A 15,423-nucleotide genomic window follows, 5' to 3' on the forward strand; every position below is an offset into this window, starting at 1 on the left:
TTGGTGTATGCTTTTGGTGTTGGAGAATGACATTCAAGGATTTTCATTTTTTTCTTTCATTAATTGTAAGTAGATCGATTCTATCGAATGTACCAAAACTAGTTTCATAGAGTATATTTCAGTCTATTTTAACCGCAAGGCTATATTGTTTAACTAATATAAGTCGAAAAGGTAGTATTAACTTGGTATTTCCATTTTTGTGGGTCAATGACGATAGAGAATTTTTCAAAATGTTATGTAAATTCAGTTCATTATTTTTATTTTTGAAGATTGTTTTTGACAAATGCACGATCAAACACAAAATAAATAAAAGTCCATTTTTGACGATTTATAGAAAATAATAGAGCGGGCAACCACGGGATGTAGCTCTATGTTCTACAGACTGCTAAGATTGAACTCTTACACAATATATATAGACAGCCGAACTACCTGAGACAGTTTTAAACATGTGAGCGCGTGAAGACTTCTCTGACAATATATTCCATTTGATTGTGAAGGGTATACAAAGTGATATCAAAGATGAGAATTTAAAATTATTTTGTCCCATTGCGAAGGCTTGTTTTTATGTTAGCCTTCTTATGCAATTGATAGAATTGAGCTTTTTTTGTTTATGCAAGCATTTATAACTAATATCAATTGGGTGTTCTTTTTTATTCTACAGATATGCCAGTTTCTAAAAGTTAAAAACTACATTTTTTTCACATACATGTACACAATTCGGTCCTTGAAATCGTCATATATTAGGCCGAACTATAACTAGCTAGTAGCTAGTAGATGCTATTGCGATTTTCATAGTGATTCAAACTCTTCTTTGTACTAACTCACTTATCTAAAAAAATATTTAGTTTTTAATTAAGAGATTATTTCTGATTGATTTCCGTTTTGATGACAATGCTTCAAGTTTCAGCAAACAATAATTTGTCATAGCTGAATAAGCGTCCTTTTCGTATCATTTTATATGATAAAGCTTAATATCAGAAATAGACTGATTTGTCTAATGCCAATACATTTTTGAATTAATAATTAATAAAACAATTACTGGTGATCAACCGTTCAAATATTGACACGATTTTACACAATGATCCTTAAAATATGCATATGATCGTAACTGTTTCTCCATTTTCATTCAGATTGGAGTATAAGCTGGATGCTTTTTGAATTCATTTATCTTGCTGCTTGAAACCAGGCCTTAACTTCTAGAAATCCTAAAGGCGCACAGGATAGGTTGATGGCAAATAATTTATTTCTTATTTTAATGCATTCTATTGTTAAACTTATTTCACTTTTTATGACCAAAACAGTAACGCGTATTTGTGGCTACGCAGTCAAATGAGTTAAACATCCAAATGTATTAAAATCAAAAACAAAATTTGCATCAACACATATTGTGCGCCTTTCAGACTTTTATAACACGATTTCTGTTAGGTATTCATAGTGTAATATTAACATTCTAGAGAGATTTTGAACAAATTGTCTCTATAGTAATAATGATTAACAAACTTTCATTTTGTTTAATGAGGATAAGTTAAGTTATTTGGCGTTATTAAATAAAATACTTAAGTTTGTTTTGCAAAATGACACTTTGGAGAAATTGGGGCCTTGTAAACATCTCTATGCTAAATAGTTGTAAGAACATGGCAATTCGAATCGGGATGGTTATTTTGATAGTTATTAACTACAAAGCGAGTGCTACAGCAGTGAGGGGTAACAATTTCATCATGTACGACATGTGCATGGACAGTGTAAACTATGGCTCCGTGTTCCACACTGCTGACAAGATAGACAGCGTGTTGGTTTGCGCGGTGCAGTGCGGGTCTAAGGACTGCCTCTCATTCACTTACGACAACCAGACAAAGAATTGTTCTCTAAACACAGATGTATCCAAGGTGGTTGAAGTGTGCTCCTTTAACATCAAATATGTTGAGAAGGTAACTATTTTGCATTTAAAAAGAAAAGGTAAAGAGATTTTGGTATGGTGGTAAAGGTCGTGTGTTCTATACTTCTATACCCACCAGGGTAACGTTCACCTCTTCTGTTAAAACAGTGTACAGATTGTGTTTCTGCTCGTGAAACGGACACAATAGTTGTTAACACCTTCACAATCTAGTTAAGTTAATAATTTATTAAAACAAGTAATTAGCAGTAAGGAATGAATCAGTATCATATCTAGAGATGTTGATTTCCTAGAGCAACATTGTAAACTCGTCCATAAAAATGGAGAATTACTCGGAATCCTTTTGCAGTTAAAACTAGAGAAAACATTTTTGTAATTGTGCATGTCATTTTTTAAATATTCTTCCTTCTCCATTTTTATTTCAATTTATGATTTAATGAATAAAGGGAGACAATTCTATACAAAGCGCCAATATCTCTATCTTCAGTTGTGCACAGTTTCGCATTTACATTTTATTTTGTCATCTATATTTGTTTAGTTTCAACAAACTCTTATCACTGTTTTTTCAGTAATATATGTAGAATTTGCTCATAAAAATGAGGGGAGATAATTTCGGAAAACAACATGCTTATGGCTTGGTAGGTGCCCCTTTCGATTTTTGTATAAAGAAGTCACGTGATATTTTAACAGGGAAAAATGATGAGCCCTGCTAAGCCTTTTCAATGGTGGCGTATAACTGTTGTATGATTTTATCGAGATAACTAGAAGGGTGGAATTCGCAAACCACAAAAACTTGATAAACAGTTACTGCTAAACACCAGGAATGCATTTACAGTTCAGTGGTCACACGAATCTTATCTAGTTAACCAGTTATTAAGTAACTTATTGATTGGAATTCGCAAATAATAACTAGATACCCTGTTAATAAACATTGAAATGTAATAGGTGGCAGTTTTCGGAACTTTCAATCTTGTTTTAAGTTTTCTGATATTTATCTTCCATTAAAGGCTTAGCTAGATTATCATCGCGAACATTAAGGGGTTAACACGAAACAATTCGCAAACGTTATCATTTTTAAATTCTGGTGCATAAAGTTAACTCAAAGTACCATGAGTTTACCTTGTTCTCAAGTGTAAATGAATTAAGCATGCCCTGATTTCACAGCGATCTGCAAAAAAACTAGATGCACAGATACGCGTTGCAAACCCGTATGACTCGATCTACATGAACATGTTCTTTTAGTTTGTTTTTTTGTGTGGGAAAATGACAACTGAGGATTTTTCAAATGATCCGTTGATTAATTTTACGTCTATTTTTCAACCAATGCTTTCTTGTTAAACTAGTGTTACATGTAAAAGGTAGAATATATAAAACATTCTTGGTGTTTGCTTTTTGTGCGGCCCAATGACATTCAACGATTAAATGTTCCTGTTTAAAAATTCTACGTATTAAGACGAATCCACCAACAAACACCGAATAAGCTGAAGTGCGCTCGCTCTATTGTCTGTATAACATCGTTAAAGAGCTTATTTTGTGTTTAACATATCCACAAAGCACACGCCTTGTAACTTTTCATTGCCATATTTTCATGCTTCTAGTTTTATTCGATTTCTTCCTGAAGTGATCTAGTTAATTAGAATGTTTTAGCAAAGTCAAAAGTTCAAGAGGAAATAAATAAAAATATTTTGTATATGTCTAATTTCCGTCCTTAACATAACTTCATGTTGCCAATAGCAATCGATAGTTCAACAATCATTTAACTGTTTTCAGAAGGGTAGTTAATTTGTTATGCTTTCTTCAATCTGATATACAATATAATAACCAGTAATTTGTTTTAAACTTAAATGGTGGAAAACTACACAATACTTTCTTAGCAATCAGTAACTTGGTTTAAACATATTTTATTCAACATATCTCTATATACATATAATACACGTTAAATATAATTTAAGTATTTGCATTAATATATTGAATCGGATTGAAACGAAAGCATAGCTTATAAAGTTTCTCTCCGTGAGAATTAAGTTACACGTTATGCAGAGTAATGAGAAGGTTAGACAATTTTAATTACATGTATATATGTTGTTAATGAAAACATGCAGAATATTATCTTAAGAGAACGAAAGAAAGCGTTTGAAATAGTGTATAAAAATGATGATTTGGGTAACAAAAAAAAGATGGATGGATGAAAAAAAGTAGACAGAGCGAGAGTATATGTAAGTTTGATGATAGTTAGATTGATGATAGTTGGGTACCTGTACCGTTTGGTAGAAAGGGTCAAGTCTGGGAATATAGCATAATCAGAAGCGTTTCGAGTTTTGTAAGAAGCTATGAACAAAACTGAAGATTTTTGAGTTGCTCTCGTTGTTAAGGGTAGGATCACCGTTGAGAATGATATCAATGTCAACACGTGTGATTCTAGACATATCACGAATTAAGGTTTGTCGAATATCCGTATACAAGGGACAATGCAGGAAGAAGTGAGTGCTACTTTCAACTTCACCACATTCGCATAGAGCAGAAATTATTATGTTTTTGCAAAAGAGGTGATAGTTAAGGGCACTACAACTAGTACGCAGTCGAGCGTGGAGTACCTGCAAGCGACGGCTACCGTTGTAATAGTATGGAGGGCAGACTGAAGATTGATTTGAAATAGATCTCTTGAAAGAAGCAATAGAAGGGCTGTCCCGCACATCCCGAGAAAGTTCATTCCATGCACGTACAGAAGAAGGAAGGAAAGAGGAAAAGTAAGAACTAGTACGTGACATAACCGTTCTTGTATTAGATGCATTGCGTAGTGGATAATTATGAGAACCAACAGTTTGGGGTGTAAGGGATGATAAATACTCAGGTACAAGGCCGTTGTCCATTTTATAGAAGAGACATAGTTTGTGATTGAGTCGTCTTTCTGAAAGAGTAGGCCAGCTCAGTTCCTTGTGAAGAACGGAAATAGATACTAGCTTTGTAGCCCCACAGACGATTCTACCGGCCTCATTTTGAATCTTTTGAAGTTCATTTTTTTCGTAGTCTGTACAATTATCCCACACTGTATCAGCATATTCAAGAATTGGGCGAATGTATGAAAAATAGATAAATTCTAGACATTTTCTGTCCAAACGGAATTTTAGCTTTCGCATGATGCATATGCGTTTGAGGGCCTTACTTCTAATGTACTCAAAGTGCTCGTGCCATGTACAGTCACTGGAGAGGACCAAACCAAGATGTTTGTGCGAGTTAGTTTCTGAAATTTGTTGACCATACATAGTTAACTCGGGGTAGAAACGAGGTTGTCGTTTTCGGGAAAACAAAATTGACATAGTTTTTGCAGGGTTAAAGGTTACTAACCATTTATCAGCCCAAGTACTTATGCTATGAATATCCCTCTGGATTATTTCAGTGGCCCTCAGGGGCTCATCAACCAGAATGTATAGACTGGTATCGTCTGCGAATAACCTAATATTACTACCAATATTAACAACAATGTCATTTATGAATATAAGAAATAAAAGGGGACCTAGAATGGAACCTTGCGGAACACCGGCCTCAAGTTGGGCCCAACTAGACCTGGAGCCAGGGAGAACTACGCGTTGCCTACGATTACTGAGATAGTCACGGAACCACGATAGTAAGTTGCCATGGACACCTGTTTCTTGAAGCTTCACAAGCAAACCCTTGTGCCAAACTTTATCAAACGCCTTGCTAATATCAAAAAATACTGTTCGAACTTCAAGGCCATCATCTAATGCCTTGCAAAAAGTGTTGTAAAGGAAAGTAAGTTGATTAACAGTGGAGTCACCTGGCCGAAAGCCTGACTGAAACGAGGTTAGAAAGTTTATATCACGAAGATGGTTAAAAAAATGTTTATATACTGCCCGCTCGAACACTTTTTCCATTGTATTAAGTAGGGAAATAGGACGATAGTTTACAGGAAGTGTCGGATCTCCCTTTTTGAAAACTGCACATACATTGGCATCTTTCCACTGCTTGGGAAACTGACCGGTAGAAAGAGATGTATTAAAAAGGGCACACAGCGGGCGAGCTAAACAGTGCGAGCATTCTTTTAGTATTCGGTTGCTTATTCCATCAGGACCTGAGGCTTTGTTTATGGGGAGGGAGGTTAAAATGTCGGTGATATCACTTGGTAGCAAAGTTATATTATCAAGATTATTATTACCGTAGCGATTGTTTACCGGCGGAATGACATGACCACTATCGTCTAATAAAGATTGGTTTCTAAAATGTGTATTGATCAGTTCAGCTTTATCAGCGTCATCTAGACACAGTTCTCCGTTAGTGGGATCTTGAATTGCATTGATACATGGCTTAGATTGAGGATTAAGAAAAGATTTTAAAATCGTCCACCAGCCTTTAGATTGGACAGACCCAGAACAAATCTTTTCTGAAAGATTAGAATAGTAAGTTTCCTTTGCACTCCGAATGGTCAGAGTGGTTTCGTTTCGAAAACTTCGAAACTTATCCCAAAGTAGTGTTGAGTTTTTACTCTTAGCATTTTTATAGTACCGTTTACGCTTGCGAATGAGATTTTTTAAATGCAAAGTCATCCAGGGAACGTCGTCTGGTCGAATAACGACTGTTTTAGTTGGGATACATCTTTTGGCGTGATTCAAAATTGCGTTAGTTACATTGTCAGTGTATGTATTAATATTTGGATCAGAAAGAGAGTCCCATTCAGTATTGTCGAGACGAGCTCGTAGCTCCTCGTAGTTACCCCTGTCGTAAAACCATACTTGCCTCGGAAACGAGGTTGTCTTACACTTAGCGAATTTAAGTATTCCAAATATAGGACAATGGTACCGAATATTGGATGGGAGAAAAGGATCCCCAACACCCGAAGATATTAAGCTATTAGTGTTTGAAGCGAAGATCAGATCTAGTGTGGATGAGGTATTTTCAGTAAAGTGGGTCGGCTCGGTTATAACTTGCGAAAGTCCATAGACAGAACATAAGGTTTGAATACGCCTGGAAGAACTTGAGTTGCTTGAGTTGTAATTAAAATCACCAGTTATTATGACATCACTGATTCCTGTATCAATGGCAAGTCCCACAGAGTCCTCTATAGAATCACAATACGCGCTAGATGAGTTTGGTGGTCTGTAAAATGTCCCAAATAGTAAACGCTTACGGCTTTTCAAAGTAATTTCGACCCATATGCTTTCCAGGCAATTGATTTCTAAGTCTAGGCGGCGAGTGAAGTGTATACTATCCTTGATAAATACACAAACACCACCATGACTGTCGCCTGGTCTATCACGTCTCTCGACCGTGTGATAACCAATGAAAGATATATCTTCGCAAGAGATTGATTCATTAAGCCATGTTTCAGAAAAAGCTATAATATCAAATCCATTCAGTTCAGAGAAAAGTATATCAACCTTGTTTTGCAGGCTTTGTACATTGTAATGGATAAATGAGACGTGATGTTGTGACAAGAGGAGTTTTGATAAATCTGAACTGGATTCTGTTGAACATGATGAAAATGAATCGGGACCAGGATTACGGTGAACATCACCAGATAACAATATGAGCTGGACAATCCATAATTCAAATACAATGGCAGAGAAAACTGAGTAGACGGCTACAAACCATAACCCGTTACAACGGAGTTTTATTACATTAGGCTGGATCTTTTTTCCAGTGGTTGGCGTTGAGTATGAAACGTGGTATGCCTTTAGAGAAAACAGGGCTAAGACGTTGAATAGGATTGGGATGGAAAATATTAAAACTATACTGATTTTCCAATATCCCCCGACGTATAACTTTGTCAAACCGGCTACCGACGACCAATTATTACACAGTGCGTTCATGAAACAGAATGGATAAGAAACAGAAACAAAGTCACCGCCGATATCCGGTTGACGACATTAAATGTTACTGGCGAGTACCCATATACTATCATAAGGCAAGGAGTATGAAGACCAAAGTGTGAAGAAAAGAAAAGTTTACAGAATGATGGAGATCTAGAAATGTGACAAGTAAGAATAAACAAAAAAAAGTGATGTGTCATGTGGAAGAACCTAAGAGCGTAATAAAACCTTGGTCCTTAAAAATGATGATTAATAACAAATTTCTGAAAAACTGAAGTGTTAACAGATGTTGATGTAAACAACAATAGTATGTACAAAGAATTACATATACCTATATGCTAAATTAAAAGTTTCAATAATTTGTAACAAAAACAAATGGACTGTATATGCAGTGAGTGATCGGTTCATAATTAGTTATAGTACAAAGTAGTTACATATGTATATATATATATATATATATACATATACATATACATATACACATATACATATATATATACATATATATATATACATATATATATATATATATATATATATATATATATATATATATATATATATATATATATATACATATATATATATATATATATATATATATATATATATATATATGTATTAAATAGGCTCTAAACACTTAATAGCTACGACAAAGTAATGATTAAGTGTTGTAACTATACATATGCGCCCACAACAATAAATTGTTAGATGCGACTCAGTCAACCATTGACCTTGTATAGACACACACCAACCAACAGATTAGAAGCAATGATGTGCATCCAAATAATATTAGTATATGTTATATACTAACTTGATCAAAGGTTAACAATGATACAATTAATTTGGTACGTTACAATACTGTTTCAATAAATTAAATCATACAGTGAGCTCAAATTATGCAGGAAGTTAAAGGCATATATTTTAAAGTTATAGTACACATGTTTTGGTAAGAATCGATATAAACCAGAAAAGCAAACATTTAAATATATACGGAATTAATTTTATATACTACATGTGTGTTAAATCAATTTGTAAGTATACTGTTTCCAAAACAAAATTGAAGCAAGAAGTCGGAATATATATGATGTAGGTTAAATGCACATCATTAATAATAATACAACAGATGATGGGGTATTCAAAACTATAAACTATGGATTGAAGATATTTAAGTAAAAGCATGCTAAATTGTAAAGATACTACAATGATCATGTTAGTTTGTTCAGTACAAATACTGTTTCAATATTATAACGGGTCATGTTACCGTTAAGTAGTTTAGCACGATTTCATGTACTTAGGTGCTTTTACTGACCAAGTGGTTTAAATAAATAAATCCTCGATTTACGCACCTGTGCTAGTTCATGACCTATGAAAGCCTTACTGTTGAACAGTAAGTACCGTTATTAGTGTTTATCGATATAAAAGTACATGGTAAATTTAATGCAATGTATCTAATATACTTCAGATAAAATAAAACGTAACACTAGAGATGGTTAGTCACTGGGAGCCCGCCGAAAGAACAGACGCATACGACTGTTGTTGGGGTATTGGGCGAAGCACTGTCGAATTCTCAAACTTAAGAAGGTCGTTCGCTTTCGTGACTCTGTGGACGTTCATGTCGTTGTCACGAAGCAAAATAGTGCCGTCAGACGTCCATGCACTTTGAATTTGACCTTTGCGTGCGAGGAGCCTAGCTTTAAAGAACACGTTGCTTCGCGCTCTAGATAGATCCTCATTAATAAAGACCTTGTTATATAGTTCCTTCCCCTTTGCATTGGCTCGAATATTAAACAGTTTCTGGCGCGAGCGGTAAGACGTGAATTTTACTATAATGTCACGTGGTCTAATCGTACGAGCAGACCGATCAGTCCCCTGTGATGACCCAGGTACATATCGTTTTCCGACCCTATGCGACCTGTCGATCTCATCCAAGGAGATTGAGCCTCCCAAGTCCGACACCATAGATATGACTATATCGTCGGTGACTTCCCCAGCGGCCTCCTTTATGCCTGATATACGAAGGCTGTTTCTCCTGCTATATTGCTCGGAGTGGTCGACTCTTGACTCGAGTTCTGATACCCGTACTTTCAGAAAGTTATTTTCCGACTTTATGGTATCAAGCTCCTTGATAAGATTTTGATTGATTTTGCTTACTACCTTTGGAATAAGGGAATCAACCGCAGATTCGACTGCAGTTGTAATAGAACTCTGAATTTCAACAAGAAAAAGAGCCTTTAGATGATCTGATATGACAGTAATGTCATGCTGAGAAAGCTTTATGGAAGGACTGACGTCAGCAGTAGTGTCAGTGGAGTGTTCTGGAATGCTCGAAATGTCAAAAGACTCATGAGGCCTTGACTTTTTATTGTCTGTTGGCAGGTCCATTTCCGATGGAGAAAGTGAAAGGTTACGTTTGGCGACCGGCCCTGAGCCAACAGGCGTGGGCGTAGACGTACAGTGCTCCATATGTATTCATTTATAAAATTAACAATACGTATGTGTCCCTTTTAAAGTTCTGCAGTATACAATTTGATAGTACTTACATAGAAAACACCAAATGTCCAAAATCATCCATTTGTAAGTCCTCAAATTCACAATTTTCAAACATATACACTTCAAGTAACTTCACAGATTAAAAATCACCATTTTTAAGTCCTTAGCTCGACTACAAACTCGAAATTTTGTTTATTTTCATGACCGCGAGAAAATACGTCTGACCATCTCAAGATTAATCGACACCTCCTCAGTAACTTGTACACTGTTGTGGAAATAATTTGCCGATTTTTATTGTTTATCTGCTGTTTATTTCATCTGTTTATACTTCTTGTTTTGAATGCTGGACCTTTCAAAACCAGGTGAAAGTGACTAAGTTCTCATTTAGTCGACTTGTTTTGCTGTAAATCAGAAGTTCAATAAGAAGTGTCTAAGAGGCGTATTGTAACAAGTAATTAATTTATTCTAATATAGAACAATACACAGGTCAAAATAGAGATTGTTTGCTCACACGGTAACTATAAGTCCAGGCCCCAATATCACGAAAACACGTTAGTCAAATCTCAATCTCAACACATGTTTTCACATTACAGTATGATATCATTATAAATTACTTATGTTTTACTATTTTTAAAAGCACATTCTCACATGCATTATGTTGATTAACATGATTGCTCAATATTCTAAAAAAAACTAAAGAACAAAATGAACTTGAGTCAAACTCAAAAACAATAAATTTGACTCAAGTACAATTTTTGCTCTCATTTTTTCTATAAAATATTGACCAAATATTTGTATTAACATAATAAATGAGAGAATACGATTTAACACAAAACATTTACAATTTTGAATCATATGATGCTGTAATTTGATAAAAAGAGTTGAGACTGAGATTTGACTTGAGTATTTCCGTGATATTGGTGTATGTTTAATCCATGTACATTCGGTATCATTTGAAAGGGTAGTTCTGATAACTAATATTTTAAATCACGACAGACACGGCAATATTCAGACGCTTATCGTTGTTTCTAGATCACTCTGTATTCACCTTAAAACGGCCGCGAAAGAACATATTTTGCAAGTTTACAAATCAAAAGACTGTTGTGTGAGTACTAATGCTGTCTAAAAAAATAATATTTCTTTTCTTTACATTTTCTGTCAGCACATTATAAGTTTTAAAATGATACCAACATGATTGGGGTCACCAAGTATGTCAGGGGCCGCTAAAAAGTTACAATTACTAGTACTGTCAGTGAACAATATAAATTCTAGTCCGTAGTTTTCATGCATTGGATGGAATTAATTGGTAAAATCAATGAAAATTGGGCCCTGGTTTATTGAGGACATAGTTGCAACACTGCAACGAGACAATGCAAATATTGTATTGACATTCTTGCTGGGAGTGTCTTATTACCTTTCTTGCATTTCAATTATCATTCACACGTTTTTTGAAACAGAAATATCTATTTCCATTATTTAATCACTCTTTAAATTCATTAAGACTAAAATTATAAATCGCTCATGCATATGAAACTGAAGCAATCAATACATTTAATTAAAAAAAATATATCAATTATTTATATCACTGAGAAAATTCATTGGTATCACTTTATTTTCTATAACACTGTTCATGAAACGTTTTCAACATATTTATCACCGCATAAATCAGAAATTGCAATTTCTATCAAATCCTACAATGGTTTTTCATTTAAAATCTTTTTTAAAGATATATTAAGCAACATTGAAAACACCACATAAAAATCATTTTTGAAATCGCGATATTAAAATGTAATCATGGGTCTTTTGTACAAATTCACTGATGTATGGGTTCCTTTTAATGGAATTGTTTTGCTTTTCAAGCTGTTTTCTAACTTCACCTTCTCCCCCTATACCTGGTTGGGAGTTATCTCACAATTTAAACAATCATTGGTCTTTTCATTACCACATACTTTTTCCACTCGTTTTGTCACTTTTCCCCCATTCTTTGAACATTGATTCAATCGTTATAAGACTATATGATTGTTTAGTTTTAAACTGACTTTGGCGTATGACTGTCTTTGTATGCTCGAATTGTAACTACGAGGAGTCAGTACTGTTTGGCTAGATTTATATATTGGTGGGCGATATCTCTGTGGTCGTTGAGTACTCGAAGTTTTACTTATCAGTTGATATTTTACTGTTATACTCTGTTGTCTTCAAGTTGATGCTAATTCTGATGCAGCTGATATATTTAATTGAGCACTCGGGGAGGTGCAAGGTTGGGCTCCCGTTTACATGTGTACTCTCCCGGAACACTACTTAGTTTTCATTACTTACTTGAAGTTCATCGTTTATTAACCATAGGTAAAATAAACTAATTGTGCCTTATACCATTCGACATCCTAACTCGGTTAAAATAGAAGAACTTATGAAAAGTAACGATAGGTCCAAATTAATTAAGTTGGCATTGTTCTGTAACACTATTTTACTGTAATTCATATAACTCATTCTCCATACTCCGATTTGCTACAATGAACGGCTGGAATATACAATACCATTCAAAGTTGTCTGAAACATCATAATATTATGTTTACTGTATTGTAAAAAAATTGATGGTGTTTTAGTATGGTTGTTAACTGTTTATTTCGTGCTAATCAAAAAGTTAATAAATGTTTCATTTTTATTTTGTGATATCACATATATATCACATATAACATGCCATGATGAAAATAAAATTTTAACGAAGTTTACTTATAACGATTTGTCAATATATAGTTGTGTGATGTTTGTTGTTTTTCGTTGTGTTCACTGCTTTGCATTTGTCCTTGTGTTCTTTAAAAATGATTGTGATTCCATTATGGGCTACTCGCCCTGACCTTCCCATTGTTTAATTGTATAAGATATTTTGTTTCAAACATATGATTTAATATTGCAGTATGTACCGGCTAGCTGCACGACTGGCATTAACAATGTTCGACTGTGCAACACGGACGGGAAAATGTCTGGTAGGGTGGAGGTTTTTGTGGACGGAGAATGGGGCACAGTTTGCGACGACTCTTGGGACAACCTTGACGCAACAGTCGTCTGCAAGATGCTCGGATATAAGTCAGTGAACTCTATTTGTTACGTTTTGATTCAATACTTTTCAAACAGTTTCAAATAATGTTCTTTATAAATCGAATAAGATTATTTTGATTAATCAATTCCTTTGCCACTGTATCATTTTGTGTATATCCTTTCTTTAAAGGGACACGCTCATGTTTTGTATAATACACTTTTGTACGACGAAATAACGCGTGGCAAATCGTTAGGAGTGTTAAAACTATGATACTGAATGCATGAACCCTTCAACAAATGTTTGTATAAAATCTGAAAAAAAGACTTTTGATTTTGTCCACGATTTTGAATAGCATTAGTTACGCGATTCAACAAAAGGCTTAAAGGTTAAATTATTATTTAAATGTATGAGTCCATGTAGTCGTGCGGTTTTGGTGACAGTTTTCTTATTTGTTTAGACTGTAGAGGTATTGGTTCGCTCACCACTAAAACCTGGTTTTTATATACATTAATTGTATTTTTTCTGCAATTTCGATACCAAAGAGTAAAATAGTTATAACATTAGTGTTTTCGGATGTATTTCCGTCAACAAATTTTCCAAACACATCAGCCTGTCGCTTGAGAGGTAATGGTTAATAACACTTATGTTACAGCACTGGTGTGGTCCGCTTAGAAGCTTTTTTCGGCCAGGGAAACGGCAGTATCCTGCTTGATGACGTTGACTGTGGGGGATTCGAGGACTCAATCTTTCAATGTCCCCACCCCGGGATCGGCATTCAGAACTGCCAACATAGTGAAGATGCAGGTGTCGAGTGTAGCTAAAACTGACCTGTCGAAATGTTGATTACAGAGTTCGAAGATAATAATCAATTATTACATTTCGGTCAGCGAACATTGGCTCTGAACATACTTTATTTTGTTATTGATGTACTCGACGCATGTTAAAGCTGCATTCTCACAGATTTACCATTTTGAAACTTTTTTATTTTTTTGTCTTAGAAAGGGCAAATTTTTGCGTAAGTATCTGCAAACCAATGATATAAGACTGCCATTACTATCTGTTTGAGAAAAATGCATAAAACATCATTTTTTGAACTTTGAAATATAAAAATAACCGATCTATTTTTGTCAGTTGGCTTATATAACTGGTTTGCAAAAAAAATGGCTCGTTCCAAGACAAAAAAAATAAAGATGTTGTCTAAACGTTGATGGTATTGGGTAAAAGAGTTGGTCACAAGGTCGAATATTACAATGAAAAAATATTTTAACACTCTCATTTTTGAACTTAAATATAAACATCTGCGATCTTATTTTTGTCAGGAGTCTTATATAATTGTTTTCCATGAATTTTCGCAAAAGTTGGCTCGTTCAAAGACAAAAAATATAAAAGTTGTCAAAATGTTCAATTTGTGAGAGTGCAGCTTTAAAGTGGTGATGCAGCTTTTAAAATAGTTTACAGTTTTATCTTGTTTACTTGTACAATACATTAGTTAACCTTATCTTTTGTCCGAGGAGATGGCTATATACTTTTGTCTATACATTTATTTCAGTAAATTAGTAGTCAGTCGTTATTAATTCTAATCGGGTGAATCGGTAAATATAAAACAGTGCCAAGTTAGTGGGTAGTTTACTTATGTATATGTAGACCACTTAAAATTTAAAGATAGATAGTATACGTACTTGCAAGAAATAAATGGTTTTGTGGCTGCGACGCATCAACCCCGGAAGAGCGCGAAGCATCTGATAAAACAAATATCCGACAATTGTAGTGGTTTATCGTTGATTTCTGTTTGATGTTAAACATAGTCTGCTCGATATTAATGAGTACGGTGTTTTTGTTTATTATTAAGACTATTCAACAACTATATTATTTCAATGCCTCATGAATACAATGCATCGCCATAGGCCACCATTTTATGCCATGAGGCTGCTAAAGGTCAACTCACAAAACTTGTCTTGATTTATAAAAATAAATCGTGAACGTTGAATGGTTTGGTGGGAATAAATCCCTATTTGAAAGGAATTGTTTATTTACATTCCGTACTTAAACATACAGGTATTTTAATACATTAATGGCTGCTTCAAAGGTAAAGCACGCGATATTAAGGGAAGTGACTACAATTGTTTATTAGACGCGACCACGTCTATGGGAATATACGTTTGCATTATCCAATG

The 15,423-nt window shown here is 34.5% G+C and overlaps 1 protein-coding gene across 2 annotated transcripts; it reads left to right on the plus strand.

Annotated features, from left to right (window-relative positions):
* The first annotated feature begins 1,143 nt into the window (after nucleotides 1-1,143).
* LOC128244207 (putative DMBT1-like protein) lies at nucleotides 1,144-15,179 on the plus strand. 2 transcript variants are annotated; one of them, XM_052962234.1, is made up of 4 exons: nucleotides 1,144-1,224; nucleotides 1,625-1,928; nucleotides 13,127-13,296; nucleotides 13,902-15,179. In XM_052962234.1, exons 2-4 carry the CDS (start codon nucleotides 1,635-1,637, stop codon nucleotides 14,068-14,070), a joined length of 633 nt encoding a protein of 210 aa, XP_052818194.1. In that variant the 5' UTR covers nucleotides 1,144-1,224; nucleotides 1,625-1,634; the 3' UTR covers nucleotides 14,071-15,179. The 2 variants fall into 2 exon arrangements, with proteins under 2 accessions (XP_052818194.1, XP_052818186.1); XM_052962226.1 differs by having other exon boundaries at nucleotides 1,149-1,224; nucleotides 1,426-1,928.
* Nucleotides 15,180-15,423: the final 244 nt, after the last annotated feature.

This window comes from Mya arenaria, chromosome 2, assembly GCF_026914265.1.
Source record: "Mya arenaria isolate MELC-2E11 chromosome 2, ASM2691426v1".
Lineage (NCBI taxonomy): Eukaryota > Metazoa > Mollusca > Bivalvia > Myida > Myidae > Mya > Mya arenaria.